Genomic DNA, 20232 nt, shown 5'->3' with positions numbered 1-20232 from the left:
AGTTTTAGAAATTAAAAACATGCAATTCCCCAAAATTAGGAGAGTAGAGGAACTACTGATTACAAGGACTGAATAGCAGAATGGAAGTACTTGAAAATAAAATTTGTGACTGGGAAGTATAAATCAGGAATTTATCCTATCATGAAAAAACCCAAGAAATAAATTGAGACAAAGATCCAGGAAAATGCATAGAAGACCTTTAAAAGATATAGCAGAAGAAGAAAAAGAAAAGTGATTTAAAGAGGAAACATTGTATTAAAAGGAGTAATAAAAATTTCCCCATAGCAAAAAATGGATTTTTAGAAAAAGAAGGGCCTACCAAATACTAGACCAGAAGTAATGAGAAGCAACACATGCCTCAGCACAGCCTGATTATTTGACTTTTGTTTTTTGTTTTTTAATCAAAGGATAAAGAGAGCTTCTGGAAGGAGTAGGGGTAAAAATGTTTACCTACAACCTCTCCACCTTCCTATCTAAAATAATGACATTTGCCTCCTTAAAAATAGAGGTTACAAATAGACAATAGAACAGTATTCACAGAATTCTGATGGATAAGGAATGGGGCCAATGTCTGTCCTAACTCATGCAAATTTAATGGCAAAACAGACACATTTTTAAGTATGCAGAGAATTAGCACATTCCATATACCCTTTCTGAAAAACGTACCTAAACTTACTCCATAAAACATAGAATAAACCACAGAAAGGATAAGCCCTGGAAAAATAGCTGTAAAAAAACACAGTAAACAATGGGTTAATATTCCTACTGTTAGCCCTGTCAGTCAATTTTGTAAAAAGACAATGAAGACAACAAAGAATGTGAACAGTTGACCAAAAAACAGACAGAACCCTATTCATGATCAATAACCCTTACTAATAACTGAAAAAATGAACATTAAAATGAGGCTTTTCTGTTAATTGACAGATAGTAAAATTTTGTAGGATGCAGTGTTGACTAATGTGTAAGGAAAAATGGGTGTGTAAATTGATTTGCCACTTAGGATTTAATTTTGGCTTCACCTACCAATTTTAAATGATGCCCTTTGACAAATTTTTTTTCTTATTGGATATCTGTCCTATATAAATACTCAGAGGTATATATGCAAGAATGTTCAAAGCAGCATTTTTAATATAGGAAAAAGTGGAAATTCTATAGAGAAAAGCTTTTTAAAAAAATTACAATACGACTATACAGTGTAATACTACACAGCACAAGAAAGAGGTAAATTTATATGTACCAATGTGGAAAAATGGCTGTAATAATTAAAAAGTATAATTGTAAAACTGTATATTATTATCTTAATTTCATTTTAAAAATCTTATATGTACGAGTGTTTGAATATTCTCAGAATAAATCTGAATGAAAACACATTAGATTATTAATGATTGTTATATCTGTAGATGGGAGAAGCCTGGAGTCAAAATTAAACATTTAAGATCTATATCTTGTACTCCCTTACTGGATTATTTTATCATCTTTCCAATCAAAATGCTCTGAGTTTCCATCAAGAATTCTTTTAGTATAATAAATTTTGTTTCATTTTACTTTATACTATTATTTACCACGTTTTCCTTATTTTATATTTCTGGAATCTTTTTCAAAATGAACCGTTTTTTATCTTGTATATACTAAAATTTTTTCACATGTCTTAATGTATAAATCCAGTATGCCATTTTTGGAGTACCTACAGAGAATATACAGACTAGGCTATTGGTTAGTATAATAAATTGGGGGTCTGATGTTAGTTTACTTTTCTCTGCCCTAGAAGTTTTTAAAGCAGTAGCTAAATGTTTATCTGGACTAGATCCATGCATAGGTGAAATGAGAAGTCAAACAATTTATGACTCAGATGTTTAAGGTTTACAATATGAGATTCACAGTGAGGGTAAAGGTAAATATATGCCTTTTATTTGTACTAAACGCTCAATTTTTTTTCTCTTAAGTTTGGAATAGTTGACGCTGATGGATATTTAAGTTTGTATCAAACAAACTGGAAATGTTGTCCAGTTACTGGAAGTATGCCTAAGCCATACCTGGTAAGCCAAGATTTCCTACCTTTAAAATTTTTTAATTTTTATTTTAAAGAAATCAAGAATATATACTTAAGTATCAAAGCCAAATGTAAAATCTATCTAGTCCTATGTATTCAGTCATACTACTGTAAGTTTCTGTCTGTATTATGTTAAAATTACTCTGTGAGGTATAAAAATCCTTAGTCTCCAATAACTTGGAAAATAAACCTATAAAGTGCCTGATGGTGATGGCAAGGGGAAATCAGATATATGGTTACTAGAGGCAGGGGAAATTGGATGGAGGCAGTTCAAAAGGTACAAACTTGGAGTTATAAGCCAGTACTAGGGATGTAGTGTACAACATGATTAACATAGTCAATATTGTTATATATGAAAGTTGCTAAGTGAGTAAATTCTGAGTTCTCATCAAAGGAAAAATATTTTTTATTTTTCTTTTATATCTATGTGAGGTGGTGATATTGCTAAACAGTATCACCACCTCACATAGATGAGGTGATTATGTGGTAATCATTTCATGATGTATGTAAGACAGAACATTATGCTGTACTCCTTAAACTTATACAGTGCTGCATGTTAATCATTTCTCAAAACTGAAAGAAAAAAAAAATAGAAAAGTAAAAAAAAACTCACCAGAAAATATAAATAAATAATAAGAGTAGTGAATCAGTCACTTGATAAAGACCAAAGTAGTAAAATTGATTTAAAATGTAATAATTAGTCAAGGGATAAATTTTTAAAAAAGAAAAGAAGCCTGTATAGACCAACATGGTAGCTCTGGAGACCCATGCAGCCATAGGTTACTCAAGTGCCTTTCTAGCCTCACGAAACTGCAGTTGGATATGATACCTAAAAAGGATGATAAACAGACTAGTGCATCTGGTTCTTTTTCTGCAGTAAATTTATATCTTAGGAACAAAGCAGAAAAGATATCCTATAGCTGGTGCTATTTTCTTGCCCATCTCTTAAAAAAAATTGATAACATCTCTATTCAGGACCACAAAAACTTAATGAACCTTCCACAACTTCATAGAACTGTGAATTTATATTTGATAGATTCTTCAGTGAAGCCCTTTGTAGGACTAAGCGATATCTATCAAGAAAAAAATTAAGAATGTGGGTTGATTCTGGTAGTTCATCTTAGGTTAAGTGCTAGGAGAAAGTACTGATCTAAGTGAAAGCAAGCAAGGGAGTGTTGGTGAGGGTACTTTGAAACTATTTATTTTTTCCTCATATTTTCATTCAGCCAGCAGATTAAATGTACAGGTGGCCTTTGAACAACACAGGGATTAGGGGCACTGGACACCCTCCCCGCTAAAGTTGAAAATCTGAATATAACTTTTCAGGCAGCCCTCCATATCCATGGTCCTGCATCTACAGATTCAATCAACCTTGGATCATGTAGTACTCTAGAATGCATTTATTGAAAAAAACAAACAAAAAAATCTGTGTATAAGTGGACCCATGTAGTTTAAACCGTATAATTCATACCATGTTGTTCAAGGGTGAACTGTACAAGTTTATGTTCCTAAGGGGACTACCTTTTTATTTTTTTAACTTCCAAAAAGACAAATTAGTTTAAAAATGAACAGTATTTGCTTTTGGAGATTAAAGTAGATTTTGTTTTAAAGACTTATCATCTAGCCCAGCTGCAGTTGCTGGTTGGGGACAATGGGGAGTGACTGAAAGGAAAATTTTTTCATGAGATGATTTTGACATGTTTTAAAAAGTCATTTTTTATTAAATGTCTGAACAGAAATAACTTGGAAACCTTTATAATTGACTAAATCTCTCATAATAGTTTGTTATTATTTGATGGAATATTGAGAAACATTGTCAATTTTCTAATTTGTTGACTATTAGTATTGTTTTTATTTAACATATTTAAAAAAATATTTAAAAGTGTATTTCTGAAAATAAATAATTCAGTCTGAGATCATCTGAAATTCTATGTTTTGTCTTCTAAGACAAATATTTTCACAAGTTTTCTAAGAAAAATATTTGAACTTAACCTCTTTTTGTTTCCCCTTGAAGTTTTGGTTGAACAAAAGCAGAGGGCCTCGTAAAGGCTCATAATGTATGCATCTTATTTAAGTAGCTCAGGAAAAGTGTATGTATGCATGTGTGTGTGTGTGTGAGAGAGAGGAGGCGGGGGGTGAAGAGAGAGAAGTGGCAGATTTACAAATGTGCCAAAATGGGGAGCCTTGGTGAACTGGGGTGAGGGGTATATGAGAGTTCTCTGTATAACTCTTACAATGTTCCTGAAGTTTGTAGGGGAAAGAACACAAGGATTAAGTGAGCCACAGATTACATGATCACTTTTTGATTAATGCATCTACCTGCTTATAAAGTTGTTTGTGATAACAATAACGTTTCTTGTTTATAACCATTCCAGACTTGGCAGTGTCATAACAAAACAGCCAATGATTTTGTCTTCGTTAGTTCTTCCTCTCTAATAGCTACAGCTGGTCTTTCAACTGACAATAGGTAAGAGTTTATAACTGAAATTGAAATTTGTGGTGTATGTAGCTAAGCTTTATTTTTAAATTGCTTGATGTCCTTATATCTCAATAATGTTTTCACACTTACACCTTTAAATATTTTTATTACAGAGACTTGTTTCTTAGAGCACTTTTAGTGTTTTAATTGTAAAGCCAAGGAAATTCTGGTGATATTAAAAACAAAATCCGTTCCTTCTGGATTTTTGATATTTTATTAATAATGTTAACACTTCAGTGTAGGAGAAAAGAATTTGATTTTGCCAAGAGTTTTTCTCCATATGATTTTCTATGTGTTAAGAAAGCTTGAGGCAAAAAAAAAAAAAAAAAAAGTATTCTTTATTGGTCACGCTGTTTAGTTAACCCTTGCCATACTCTATGAGACTGATATTATCAGTTTCATAATCAGAACACAAGAAATTCCAAAAGATATGTTAGTTGTGTAATAACTAGTAAGTGGCACCCTGTCCCCACTGCCCCGAAAAACTTAAATTTGGGAAAAAAAAAAAAAAATCTTCTCGTTTCTCCATGTCCATGCACACTTTTAACTTCCCTCATACAGCTGAGTTTGAGATTAAGGCCTTCTGAAGTTGCTGAGCTTTTTATATTTGTCCTGAGGCCTCTCTTTGCACTCAAAGTGGGAATTTTAGGAATATGGAGTTTTCAACCCATCTTTCATAGAAATTCTTATATATATTTATGCCTCCTTTGTAACTCATAGAATAGAGTAGAAGCTGTCCCTTTCATAGTAGGAATAAGTTTTCTTTTTGCTCAAGATTCCTTGTGTCCTGTTCTTTATTTCAGTCGAACTGTTTAGATTAGAAAATCAGTGAATACAAAAAATAGTTTCTATATTCAGATTTCATATAGTATTCCTTATAATTAGATGTTAATCTGAAGTTTTTCATTTTGGAAGCTATTAGTTTTATAAATTTTTGTCTAAAAATTAATCATACATAAGTATATTGCTTACTTGTATTTGGTGCCTTATAAATTTATGAACTTTCTGTGTGAGTGAGATTCAGATGAGCTAGAATGAGACATACTGTTTTTTAAATTGAAGTATACTTGATTTACAATATTATGTTAGTTAGAGGCATATGGCATCATTATTCAGTATTTTTGCAGATTATACTGTATACGTTTTTACAAGATAATTGTTATAATTCCCTATGCTATATACAGTATATCCTTGTTTCTTATCTATTTTATAATATATATGGTAGTTTGTATCTTTTTTTTTTTTAAGTTTGTATCTATTAATTCCATATTCCTAGTTTGTCACTCCCCCATTGTCTCCTCTTTGGTAACAAGTTTGTTTTCTTTATCTGTGAGTCTGTTTCTGTTTTGTATACAGAGTCATTTGTATGATTTTTTAGATTGCACGTTGTGATATCGTATAGTATTTGTCTTTTTCTGTCTAACTTAAACTTCACTGAGCATAATAGTCTCCAGGTCCATCCACATTGCTGCAAATGGCAGTATTCCATTCTTTTTTATGGCTGAGTAATATTGTATGTGTGTGTCTCACATCTTCTTAATCCAGTGTTCTGTTGATGGGCACTTGGGTTGCTTCCGTGTCTTGGCTATTATAAAGTGCTGCTGTGAAAGTTGGGGTGCATATATCTTTTCAAAAGAGTGTTTTCATTTTTTCCAGATATATATCCATGAGTGAAATTGGTGGATCATATGGTAGTTCTATTTTTAATTTTTTGAGGAACCTCCATACTGTTTTCCATAGTGGATGTACCAATTTACATTTTCACCAACAGAGTACAAGGGTTCCCTTTCCTCCTCATCCTCCAACCTTTTTTTTAGACTTAAGTACTTTTGGACTGTGCTGGGTCTTTGTTGCTGTGCACAGCTTTCTCTAGTTGCAGTGGGCAAGGTCTGCTCTCTAGGTGCAGTGCATGAGCTTCTCTTTGCCGTGGCTTCTTTTGTTGCAGAAATGTCTCTAGGTGTGTGGGGAAGTAGTTGTGGCACACAGGCTTAGTTGCCCCAGAGCATGTGGGGTCCTTCTGGACCAGGAATCAAACCTAAGTCCTCTGCATTGGCGGGCAGATTCCTAACCACTAGACCACCAAGGAAGCCCCTCTCTAACATTTTTTTATTGGAGACTTTTTAATAACCACTCTAACAGGTGTGGGGTAATTGCTCATTGTTGTTTTGATCTGTATTTCTCTAATAATTAGTGATATTGAGCATCTTTTCATATGCCTCTTAGGCATCTATATGTCTTCTTTGGGAAATTGTCTGTTGAGTTACTCTGTCCATTTTTTTTTTTAACAGGTTGAATCAGAAACCAGTTAAGATACCCAGCTGTGATTGATGTTTGGGGTTTTTTTGTTTGTTTTGGTGGCTTTGTGTTTTGGTTTTGTTTGTTTTTTGGCTGTACTGTGCTGCATGCAGTATCTGAATTCTCAACCAGAGATTGAACTTGTGCCCCCTGCATTGGGAGCGCAGAATCTTAGACACTTAGCCACCAGGGAAGCCTGTTCTGCCCTTTTTTTTTTAAATTAGATTTTTTTTTAAATTGAGCTATATGAACTGTGTGTCTGTTTTAGGTGTTAACTCCTTGTCAGTCACATTGTTTGCTTTTTCTCCCATTCAGTAGATTATCTTTTCATTTTGTTGATGATTTTCTTTGCTCTGCAAAAGCTTTATGTTTAATTAGGTCCAGTTGGTTTATTTTTATTTCTTTTTTGCTTAAGCAGACTGATCCAAGAAAATATAGCTATGCTTTATGTAAAAGAGTGTGCTGCCAGTGTTCTCTTCTAGAAGTTTTATGATTTTCCGTTCTTCCATTTAGAACTTTAAACGATCTTGAGTTTGTTTTTGTATATGGTAAAGAGGAATATTCTACTTTCATTATTTTACATGTTGATGTCCAGTTTTTCCACCACCACTTGTTGAAAAGACTGTCTTTCCTCCACTGTATATTCTTGACTTCTCTGTCATAAACTGATTGACCATAAGTCTTGGGTTTATTTCTGGGGTCTCTATTCTGTTCCACTGACCTATGTGTCAGTTTTTGTGTCAGTACCACACTGGTTTATTTTTTGTTTTTGTTTTTTACATTAAGAACTTCAGTTTATTAAACAAGAAAACACATCTTACATGAATGAAAAGACAAGCCACATAATGGGAACAGATATTTGCAAACACAATTTTATTGTTTCACAGTCTCTATGGAACAGGAATTTGGGAATGGCTTAGCTGAGTGGCTTTTCCTTAAAGCTGCAGTGAAGATGTCAGTGGGGCTGTAATGATCTGAAAGCTTGACTGGAGTTGGCAAATCTTCTTCCAAGATGGCTTCTTCACAGGGCTATTGGCAAGAACTTTTTTTCCCTGACTCTTGTCAGGAGACCTCAGTTTCTTGCCACTTGAGTCTCTCTAAAGGGCTGCTTCAGTGACCTTATGACATAGCAGCTGGCTTTCCTACAGAGCAAGTGATTTCCAAGCCACTCTCCATATTCCCTGAGGTCTTTGACTACTGGATAAGTCTTCTATATCTGGACGCCTCTTTCAGTAGAGGGATTTAAATTATGTGAATTTAATTATACATGCTTGTGGACCAAAGGTAGGGATCCTGCTAGTGTTGGAGGGTCTCCTGTGAGGTGTAGGTCAACAGTGGCTTGCCACAGTGAGTTGGGACTCAGTATCACACTGTTTTGATGACTGTAGCTTTGTAATGTAGTCTGAAGTCAGGGTGTATGATTCCTCCAGCTCTAGTCTAATATCTAAAGATTACTTTGACAACTCAGGGTCTTTTGTAGTTATTTTGTTCTAGTTCTGTGGGAAATGTCATGAGTATTTTGATGGGGATTGCATTAAATCTGTAGATTGCTTTGAGTAGTGTGGTCGTTTTAACAATATTGATTCTTCCAGTTCAAGAGCACAGGCTATCTTACCATTTCTTTGTATCATCTTCAGTTTCCTTCATCAGTGGTGTATAGTTTTCAGAGTATAGGTCTTTCACCTCCTTGGTTATGTTTATTCCTAAATATTTATTCTTATTGATGTGATCTTAAGTAGGGTTGTGTTTTACCTTCTTTTTCTGATATTTCATTAGTAGTATATGAAAGTGTAGCATATTTTTTATATGTAATCTTATATCCTGCAACCTTGCTGAATTTATTTATTAGTTCTAAATTTGGGGGGGGGAATGAAGATTTTAGGGTTTTCTATATCATGTCATCTGCAAATAGTGACAGTTTTCCCTTTTCCTTTCCAGTTTGGATACCTTTTATTTCTTTTTCTTGTTTGCTATAGCTAGGATTTCCAGTAACATGTTAAATAAAAGTGGAGAGAGTGAACATCCTTGTCATGTTTCTGAATTTAGTGGCAGGCTTCCAGCTTTTCACTGTTGAGTATGATGTTGGTTGTGGATTTGTCTTAAGTGGCCTTTAATTATGTTAAGAACTGTTTCCTCTTTATACACAGTTTTATCATGAATGGACAACTCAGTAGAGAATTTATGTGTCTTTTGAGATAATCATCTGATATTTATCTTTTTGTTTATGTGATGTATTATATTTTTTGATTTGCAAATGTCTAACCATTCTTGTGACCTTAGAATTAATTCAGCTTGATCATGATGTATGATCCTTTTTATGTATTGTTGAATTTGGTTTGTTAATATATTTTGTTGAGGATTTTTATATCTGTAGTTATCAAAGATATTGGCCTGTAATTTTCTTTTTTTATAGTGTCTTTGGTTTTGGTATCAAGATAATCAAGGTAATGATGGCCTTGTAGAATCAATTTGGGAGTGTTCCCTCCTCTTCAGTTTTTTGAAATAGTTTAAGAAGGATAAGTATTAGTTCTTAATATATTTAGTAGAATTCCCACGTCTGGTCCTGGACACTCAGTTACCTGGAAGTTGTTTTTATTTTGTTTCCCCTTCCAGATTGAGTTTCACTTCTAGTGATCAGTCTGTTTACATTTTCTGTTTCTTCTTGATTCATTCTTTGCAGGCTATATTTTTCTAGAAACTGGTCCATTTCTTGTAGATTGTCCAGTCTCTGGGCATATAACTATTCATAGTATTATGATTCTTTGTATCTCTGTGGTATCAGTTGTTATTTCTCCTCTTTCATTTCTTGTATTGTTTATTTGGGTCCTCTGTCATCTTCTTGATGAACCTGAATAAGTTTGTTGATTTTGTTTTCTTTTCAGAAAATCAGCCCTTGTTTTCATTGATTGTTTCTATTGGATTTTTTTTTTAGTCTCTGTTTTATTTCCTCCCTAATCTTGGTTAAAGTTCCTTCTTCTATTGACTTTGGGGTTTGTTTGTTCTTCTTTCTCTAAAAGAAAAAGTAGATGCTAGGTTGGGTTGTTTATTTGAGAATGCCTGTATTGCTGTGAACTTCCCTCTTAGAATTGCTTTCTGCATTCCATAGATTTTGGAAAATTGTGTTTCCATCTTATTTGTCTCAAGGTCTTTTCTGACTTACACTTTGATTTTGTTATTGACCCATTGCATTTTTAGTAGCATGTTGTTTGGTCTGCATGTTTGTTTGTTTTTCCTGTTTTTCTGTCTGGAGTTTATTTGTAGCTTCGTACCTTTGTGATTGGGGGAAAAATGCTTGATACAATTTGTATTCTCTTAAATTTGTTGGCACTTGTTTTGTGACCTAGTATGTGACGTATTCTAGAGAACATTCCATGTGTGCCTGAAAAGAATGTGCATTCTGCTGTTTGGAGATATAATATTCTATACATACCATTTAAGTTCAACTGATTTATTGTCATTTAATACCACTGTTGCCTTACTGACTTTCTCTCTGGATTATTTGTTCATTGATGTCAGTGGGGTGTTAAAGTCCCATACTGTTACTGTATTATTATCAATTTCTTCCCTGTGTATTCTTTATTATTGTTTACTCTATATAGGTGCTTCTGTACTGGGTGTGTATATGTTAACATGTATAATATTCCTTTTGTATTGATCCCTTTATCGTTATATAATGTGAAACATTTTTATTCTGTTTTCAACTTTTTATGTCACTTAAGAAGTAATCTTTCTTTTTTTCAGAAACATATGTTTGTGGGATACTCTTGTAGCACCTGCCAATAGTTTAGTCCATGGTAAGTTTTGAAAGTATTTTATAAAAGTGATTTTTAAATGGATTTTTAAAAATGACACATTTAGTAGTTTGTGAAATTTATTTTGCTCATGGTAACAAAGTATGAAAGCAGATAAGTTTAATATGTGTAATTAACTCTTCACTGCACTTTAATGAAGGACAGTGAAACATAGATAATATAAAAATTGTTTTTACTTTGAACCTATTAACCATAGATCATCATTGTGAATATCAGTTGTATTATATCCTCTCACACCACTGTTACTCAACTTCATACTTGAAGTTACAACTAAAGCAATAAGACAAGAAAAGGAAATTAAAGATACACATATTGGAAGGGACAAAATAAAACTGTGTTTATTCACATATTATATGATGGTGTAGAAGAATCCAAAGAGTATAGGGGAAAAAAAAACTTCTGGAACTATTGTACAGGTATAGCAAAGTCACAGGATTCCAGATCAGTATACTAAAATCAGTTGCTTTCCTTTACACCAACAATGAACATTTGGAAGTTGAAATTAAAAAAAAAAAAAATCACCATTTAAAATAGCACCCAAAATAATGTAATTCTGAAGCATAAATCTGTGTATAGCATCTGTTGGGAAAAGCTACAAAAAAAGGTAAAAAAGATAAAAGACCTAAATAAATGGAGAGATAGTCTGTGTTCACAAATTGTAAAACTTGATTTTGTTAAGATGTTACTTCCTCCCAACTTTATAGATTCAGTGCAATTCTAATTAAACCCCCAGCAATCTGTTTAGAACCAGTTTGTTGACACGTACAAAAGTTTATGTAGAGGGGCCACAGACCTAGAATACTTGTAAACTTAGAGTATTCATATTGTCTGATTTCAGGAATCACTGTAAAGCTACAATAATCAAGCCACTGTGGTATTGGCTTAAGAATAGACACATTAGGGAGCATAGAAATAGACCTGCACGTAGTTAGTAGACTCATCGTTAATAATGGCATAAAGGTAATTTAATGGAAGCACATAGTCTTTTCAACAAAAAGTGCTGTAACATTTGGGTGCTTTTATGTGGAATAATGAACATAGGTACAAATCTTACCTCTTTCACAAAAATTTGCTCAAAATGAATCATAGACCTACATGTAAAAATGAAACTGTATAACTTCTAGAAGGAAATATAGGAGAAAATCTAGGTGACCTTGGGTTTGATGATGAGATTTAGATACAACAAAAACACAATCCAGTAAAGAAATGATATATTCCAGACTTTTAAAGTTATCCTTTTGCTCAATATCTGAAGAGCAAATAACCATATAAAAGATGCTCAATATCTGTAGTCATGAGGGAAAGGCAAACTAAATTCACCATAATTTATCATACTATTCTATACACTGAAATGGCCAAAATTAAAGATTCTAGAATACCAAGTGTTGGTGAGGATATGGAAAAACTGGAACCTTCATGATTTGCTGATAGAAGAATGAAATAGTACTTCTTTGGAAAACTGTTGAGCAATTTCTTAATAAAATTACACATGCACCTAACATGACCTAGCAGTATATATTTTTACACAAAAATTGAAAACACATGTCCACAATTAAACTGGTATAGGAATGTTATTAGCAGCTTTGTTTATAATAGCCAAAAACTGGAAATAACACAAATGTCCAACAGGATAACATGGTATATTTAGGTAATACTATTCAGAACTAAAATGCATGCCCCACTGATAGATGGAACAACATAGGTTAACACCTAAAATGCATGTTGAAAGGAAAAGAAGCAGGGACAAAAGAGTATGTACTATAAAATTCCATTTATATGAAGTTCAAGAACTGGTGAAACTGATTGGATAGAAATCAGAATTATGATTGCTTTTGAGGGAAAAGGAAAGGCCTGAGGGTGCTTTTTGGAATGATGAACACATTCTTTATTTTGATCTGAATAATGCTTACACAAAGGTATCCATTTGTCAAAACTCATCAAGGGTGTACACTTAGAATTTGTACATTTTACTCTATACAAGTTTATATCTCAAAGTGCTGGAAAAGTTTAAAAAAAAAAAAAAAACCTCATATGATGAGTTTTATCTAGATTCTTACAATACTAATAACATTTTGTTGAGTACTTAGTATTTGCCAGGTAATGTATATGCTTTGACTATATTAATTAGTTTCATCCTCATACATAATTGTTAGGCAGATGGTATTATTGTCTCTTTTACAAATGATGAAACTGACACTTAGGTTAAATAATTCGCCTAAGGTATACATTTAAATCCAGACAAAATCCAGGATTTGGGGAATACACTTATATTGGTTTTTAGTTTCCTTATTTAGTATTTCTGTCATCTTTATCATTTCTGGGTTAGTTTCAGTTAATGGATTTTCTTGTCTTTATGTGTATTTCTTTGCAAGCCTGGTCATTTTTTATTAGATATATTATAAATTTTATAAATTTTAAGTACTGATTATTTTTGTATTGTTTAAATATTTTTGAGGCTTTCTCCAAGACTGAGTTACTTGGAAACAGATTTGTTGAGGGTGGAGATGGGAATTCTGTTAAACAGAATCAAAGCCACATTTGGTACAGGGCAAATTTTGCACACACATGTGCACACACACACCCCATTGAGTCAGTACCCTTCTCAGTATTCTGTACAACGCCTTCTGAATTAAAAGATTTTTTTCCCACTCTGGCTGGTAAAAACAGGAACACAAATCAACCTGGATTCCCCTTTCTTATGCTATGGCCAGAAAATCCTAAGCAGTAAGCTGGGTCAGTTGTGTGGCTCACCTGGTTTGTTTCTCATTTCTCAGAGATCATTATTCTTCAGTGCTTAGTTTCTAATGTCTCATACCATTGTTTCTTATGTATCACTTGATATTTTCATTGTTTTAGGCAGGAGAGTAAATGGAGTCTAGCATTCCACCTTGGCCAAAAGCCAGGAATATGTTTCTTATGCTGTTATATAGTTTTTATTTTTATTTAATTTTCAGCTTTTGCATGTCATGATAGTGGAGCCACTGTTTTGGCATATGCTCCAAAACATCAGCTACTAATATCAGGTGGCAGAAAAGGTTATACATGTGTATTTGACCTTCGGCAACGACAGCAGAGGCAACTTTTCCAGAGCCATGATTCTCCTGTTAAAGCCATCGCTATTGATCCTACTGAAGAGTACTTTGTTACTGGATCTGCTGAAGGCAACATAAAGGTAATTATAGTAATGCCACAATATCTCCAATGTGAAAGGAAATTTTTGGAAACCTTGGATCTTTAATCATATTGAAGACACCTGTCTCTTTAAATTATGGAAATATTGACTCCTTTGTAGTCCAGGATTAACTGCTATTTAATAAATCTCTTAATGAATAAAATAAAATAATATTTAACTTGAAAATTGCCCATTTTCCTGTTATTTTCAAATGTGCTTAACTAATGCATGCAAATGAACTGGATTTTCTGTGGATATGGCCATGACCATATTTTAGACATTAGTCTTGACTCCATGTTCAGAGTTACTGAATTCAGTTTCAGGTGCTGTGAAATATACTGACATTTTCCCTTATCCCAGATTTCTCCCTATTTTGTCATACATAGTATCAACATCCAACCACTTAGTGCCTGATTCAAGAATTCTGATGTACCTGGATAAGCTGTGCTTATAACAATCTTTCTGAAACTCCACTGTTTCAAACTTAGAAGTTTGAATGTTAAGCAGCTTGTTAAAAATGTTAAGCACCTTGTTAAAAATGAATCCCACTCCAGAAATACTGTTGCTAGATTGCCCCCCATAATACCCAGTTGGTAAGTCCAACGCTCAGTAGTGTGCACTTTTATAACATGGATATAGTGGTTTTAATGAAGGGTTCCCTGTCTCCACTTTGAAGGATCTGTAGGGGTAAGACTAGTCAACAGATTATTCTCAGATCAGATCAGTCGCTCAGTCGTGTCCAACTCTTTGCGACCCCATGAATTGCAGCACACCAGGCCTCCCTATCCATCACCAACTCCCAGAGTTCACTCAGACTCAAGTCCATCGAGTCAGTGATGCCATCCAGCCATCTCATCCTCTGTCGTCCCCTTCTCCTCTTGCCCCCAATCCCTCCCAGCATCAGAGTCTTTTCCAATGAGTCAACTCTTCGCATGAGGTGGCCAAAGTACTGGAGCTTCAGCTTTAGCATCATTCCCTCCAAAGAAATCCCACGGCTGATCTCCTTCAGAATGGACTGGTTGGATCTCCTTGCAGTCCAAGGGACTCTCAAGAGTCTTCTCCCACACCACAGTTCAAAGGCATCAATTCTTCAGCACTCAGCCTTCTTCACAGTCCAACTCTCATATCCATACATGACCACAGGAAAAACCATAGCCTGGACTAGACGAACCTTTGTTGGCAAAGTAATGTCTCTGCTTTTGAATATGCTATCTAGGTTAGTCATAACTTTCCTTCCAAGGAGTAAGTGTCTTTTAATTTCATGGCTGCAATCACCATCTGCAGTGATTTTGGAGCCCTCCAAAATAAAGTCTGACACTGTTTCCACTGTTTCCCCATCTATTTCCCATGAAGTGATGGGACCGGATGCCATGATCTTCGTTTTCTGAATGTTGAGCTTTAAGCCAACTGTTTCACTCTCCACTTTCACCTTCATCAAGAGGCTTTTGAGTTCCTCTTCACTTTCTGCCATAAGGGTGGTGTCATCTGCATATCTGAGGTGATTGATATTTCTCCCGGCAATCTTGATTCCAGCTTGTGCTTCTTCCAGCCCAGCGTTTCTCATGATGTACTCTGCATAGAAGTTAAATAAACAGGCTGACAATATACAGCCTTGACGTACTCCTTTTCCTATTTGGAACCAGTCTGTTGTTCCATGTGCAGTTCTAAATGTTGCTTCCTGACCTGCATACAAATTTCTCAAGAGGCAGATCAGGTGGTCTGGTATTCCCATCTCTTTCAGAATTTTCCACAGTTTATTGTGATCCACACAGTCAAAGGCTTTGGCATAGTCAATAAAGCAGAAATAGATGTTTTTCTGGAACTCGCTTGCTTTTTCGATGATCCAGCGGATGTTGGCAATTTGATCTCTGGTTCCTCTGCCTTTTCTAAAACCAGCTTGAATATCAGGAAGTTCATGGTTCACGTATTGCTGAAGCCTGGCTTGGAGAATTTTAAGCATTACTTTACTAGCGTGTGAGATGAGTGCAATTGTGCAGTAGTTTGAGCATTCTCTGGCATTGGCTTTCTTTGGGATTAGGATGAAAACTGACCTTTTCCAGTCCTGTGGCCACTGCTGAGTTTTCCAAATTTGCTGGCATATTGAGTGCAGCACTTTCACAGCATCATCTTTCAGGATTTGGAATAGCTCACCTGGAATTCCATCACCTCCACTAGCTTTGTTTGTAGTGATGCTTTCTAAGGCCCACCTGACTTCGCATTCCAGGATGTCTGGCTCTAGGTCAGTGATCACACCATCGTGATTATCTGGGTCGTGAAGATCTTTTTTGTACAGTTCTTCTGGGTATTCTTGTCATCTCTTCTTAATATCTTCTGCTTCTGTTAGGTCCATACCATTTCTGTCCTTTATCGAGTCCATCTTTGCATGAAATGTTCCTTTGGTATCTCTTATTTTCTTGAAGAGATCTCTAGTCTTTCCCATTCTGTTGTTTTCCTCTATTTCTTTGCATTGACCACTGAAGAAGGCTTTCTTATCTCTTCTTGCTATTCTTTGGAACTCTGCATTCAGATGCTTATATCTTTCCTTTGTTCTTTGCTTTTCGCTTCTCTTCTTTTCACAGCTATTTGTAAGGCCTCCCCAGACAGCCATTTTGCTTTTTTGCATTTCTTTTCCACGGGGATGGTCTTGATCCCTGTCTCCTGTACAGTGTCACAAACCTCATTCCATATTTCATCAGGCACTCTATCTATCAGATCTAGGCCCTTAAATCTATTTCTCACTTCCACTGTATAATCATAAGGGATTTGATTTAGGTCATACCTGAATGCTAGTGAGACTACTTAGTACAAATAAGTTGGACTAGTTTCCTTTGTTAGGACTTCCATACTGTTTTCATAATTCTCAGCCAGAAAAAAATTAACTAGAATTGTAGAATTTCAAAAAGGTGTTTCTTAAAATCAAATGTATATACCAGTTTTCATACAAAATTCTTTTTCGTTTGTTTGAAGCTAGTTTCTTATTTGAACTTTCCTCCGTTTAGAATAAGTTGTGCTAAATGTTAGATTAGTTCTTTAGGATGTATTTTCATTCTGGGTTTGATTATTTAATCAAGTTAAAAGATTTCATAATATACCAGGTTGTATTCAGGAGTTACAGTTTTAACACTCATGTCTAGAGTAGTGTGAATTAATGAATTTCTCCAGGAAAAGAAAGAAAAAAAAATTTTTTAATGAGATGTCAAAACATCAGAAAATTATAATAATTTATCTTGCCACTGGAATATAGTTTTGCCTGATCTGAAGGCCTCTGGGTGTTTGGCACTTTCCTCTTTCCAGTGGTTCTGATTCCCTGGTGGATACTGTGCATTATGGAGAAAAATTACCCTACTTATATAGGTACACAGCAGAATCTTTGCTGAGAGAGAAAATCTTCATTGTAGTTCCTACAATATTACAAGTTTCTGTTGCATTGCATACCTAACCTTCTTGTATCTAAGCTTTCTCATCTCTAATGAAGGGTTTAAAATACTTACCTGTCTTACTGGATTAACTTTTGAAGAATGTAATAATATCAACAAGATTAAGAATATTGAAACACTCTATACAAGAATGAAAATGTTGTAACTGTAGGCCTACACAGATTTTTCTCTGTTTTTGTTTTAGAAATTTCTTATTTGTACACAAAGACAGGCCTAAATCTTTTGCTTGGATTTTTAAGGTAATCATCAACCCCAATTTTTATTTTGTCCTTGATGTAATTTCAGATTTGGAGTCTCTCTACCTTTAGTCTTCTTCACACCTTTATCAATGAACATGCTCGGCAATCCATTTTCAGAAATATTGGAACCGGAGTGATGCAAATTGAGACGGGGCCTGCAAATCACATTTTTTCATGTGGAGCTGATGGAACAATGAAAATGAGAATACTCCCGGATCAGTTTAGCCCATTAAATGAAGTGTTGAAAAATGATGTGAAATTTATGCTGTAACATTTTAACAATAAGATGTATAATTTATTACCTATTCCTTGAAGTGGCCAACACATATAATGTACCGTGATCATTCTCTATACCACAAATAAGCTAATGCTTTCTTGTTTTCATATTTATTTTATGGAGCTTTGCCCTTGATGCACTGATGCCTTAAAAATTAACAAGGTCATTCAGAATTAGACTACATTGCCTAAAGTAGAATGTGTAAGTAATGCTGTAATAATACATATTTATAGTATGTTATAGTGAGTATATCATAGTGTTAAGGGAGTTTTGTTTGGTTGAAAAGTTCTTCTGCAGACATCTCTGCATGAATTTGTTTCACAGTAAAAATACCTTTTATGTAAAGGCAGTTGCACCTCAGTCATCACTTAATTCACCACATTCTCACTTCCTTTTTCAGACTTTCACATCTCAGACTCCTCTCTTAATTAATGATATAATGATATTTGGGCAAGAGTCAAAAAATAATGAATATCTCCATTAACACTGTCATTGAGGCTTTAGTGATAAATGAGTCAAATGGCTCCTTATGTAAAGTTTTCATCAGTTTTCCCTCTGGAGCCCAAGTTGTGTGTGTGTGTGGTGTGTGTGTATATATGTAATATATCTTACACATCCTATGTGAACTGTGTGTGTGTGTGTATAAGAGAAAACTGCAAGTCTTTTTATTTGTTTTTGTGCCATAACAGCACTGCCACCAGAATAACAACTTTTTTTTGCAACAGGTTTTTTTCATCTTTTTTTTTTAAATTTTGAATTCTCATAATCTTCAAATAAATTTCAGGAAAACTTCCAAGATTATTAAGATTTCATTGAGTCAGATTAGACTTAGCAGTCAATAATGTTTCTGTGGTGGCATATATGAGACACTTAGGTTATAAATTTGTCAAAGGATTTTTGGGCACCATACATTTTACTTAAATTTTATTTTATTTCTTATTTTTAGGTGCTTTTAGTCTCAAAGTTCTGAAAAACTTACAGCAGTGTTTTTAGAAACAAATGTGAAAAGTCAAATTAAATAGATAGTATTTACAAATGTAAAATACCTGCCAGATCTACCATTAATAGATAATAAACTAAACCTTATATTTTATTATTTTTTTGCCAAAATATATTATTTTATTATAAAAGTATGACCAAAATATTAAAAATGCACAATGCTTTTAACTTAAATGTGCTAACCCTATTTCTTTCTGTTTTGTGCTATACCTTTTCTGATTCAGAATTATAGAAAACTTGATAATACTTGATTTTAACCAAGGAGACTGGAGGCAAACGGGACTAAGTGTTTAAGCAACAACTATATACTACTTAGCTTAAATATATTTTGTTAATAGGAACATTAATAGAACATTTTTATGTAACAAAATATGGACAACTATTATCTTGGAAATTAAAGAGTCAAATGAAGCAAAGAAATGAAGGGCTGGTAAAATGAATTTTGTAATATCCTCAGGATACTTTTAAAAGTATATTGTTAAGATTTTGTAAATTCATAATTTTAAATGTGTTAAGCAAGTTGCGATGAAGACACTGTTATTGTGTAGAGAGTTTATGTGCACATAATAACCTGTACCTATAAATTGTGCAATACGATATGTGACTATTTGCCATGGAGAAATCTGTGATGGCATTGGAAATGATACTGTTGTTTGATATAGTTAATCTTAAATTATTATTCAGTAATTGCTTCATGAATCAAGATTCAAAAGGCTTTAAATTTAAACACTTTCAGTGAGATAGAAAATTTATGATTATGCTTATTAGGAAAAAGACATGGTGGATGAAGAATTAAGCATTTTAATTAAGGGTTTATATGAATAATAAATTATGTAAGCCCATATGTATTTACATCCAGAGTCATAATATTTTAAATAAACAATCATGCAGTGACTTTTTTTTAAGCATGCTATTGTTTTAAGTAATAGTTATGCCACTTTAGTTGATTTCAGTATATGTGACATTTTAAATAGGAGAATTTCTGTATTTGTATTTGGTTAATGTAGGAAGAATTACATAATTTTCCCAGATTCCCTATTGTTCCTTTTCTATAGTCTTTTTAACTTAATGAGTAAGCATTATGCAAAAAAGGTGAGAATAAAATGATAAAGGTAGTTGGAATGTATACTTAAGTAAAAAATGATGTACATATATGTAAAATTTCATCCACACTAATGGAGTGGATACAACAAATTACATTTTTTAAAATGTGTGCTTTCTGAGAATGAGGCTTTGTAATGGTAGAAGAATTAATCACACTGTGAGCCTCATTTTCTAAAATGTAGGGTTGTGGGTGGGTGTGTGTGTGTGTGTTAATGTAGAACCATGGGACAGTCAATTCTATCATCCTTTCTGGCTCTCTTTGTTTTGCCCCAATTCATTTCTCCTTAAAAAAATTTTTTTTTATAAAACCATTGCAGAATTTCTCCAACTGGTCTCAACGATCAGAACAAAGTACAGAGATATTCTTA

The 20232-nt window shown here is 33.8% G+C and overlaps 1 protein-coding gene across 7 annotated transcripts in view; it reads left to right on the top strand.

The window, feature by feature from the left end:
* DMXL1 (Dmx like 1) overlaps positions 1–19654 on the top strand; it is a 125306-nt gene extending 105652 nt beyond the window's left edge. For all 7 annotated transcript variants that reach the window (XM_061422995.1, XM_061422994.1, XM_061422993.1 and 4 more), the window contains 5 exons: positions 1944–2036; positions 4426–4517; positions 10566–10618; positions 13591–13808; positions 17531–19654. In XM_061422995.1, the coding sequence (XP_061278979.1) occupies positions 1944–2036; positions 4426–4517; positions 10566–10618; positions 13591–13808; positions 17531–17755 (681 nt within the window). In that variant the 3' untranslated portion in view covers positions 17756–19654. The remainder of the gene's footprint in view (positions 1–1943; positions 2037–4425; positions 4518–10565; positions 10619–13590; positions 13809–17530) is intronic.
* Positions 19655–20232: the final 578 nt, after the last annotated feature.

The sequence above is a fragment of the Bos javanicus genome, chromosome 7 (assembly GCF_032452875.1).
Source record: "Bos javanicus breed banteng chromosome 7, ARS-OSU_banteng_1.0, whole genome shotgun sequence".
NCBI lineage: Eukaryota > Metazoa > Chordata > Mammalia > Artiodactyla > Bovidae > Bos > Bos javanicus.
The sequence above is the reverse complement of the archived record's forward strand: the minus strand, read 5'-3'. Positions and strand labels throughout refer to the sequence as shown.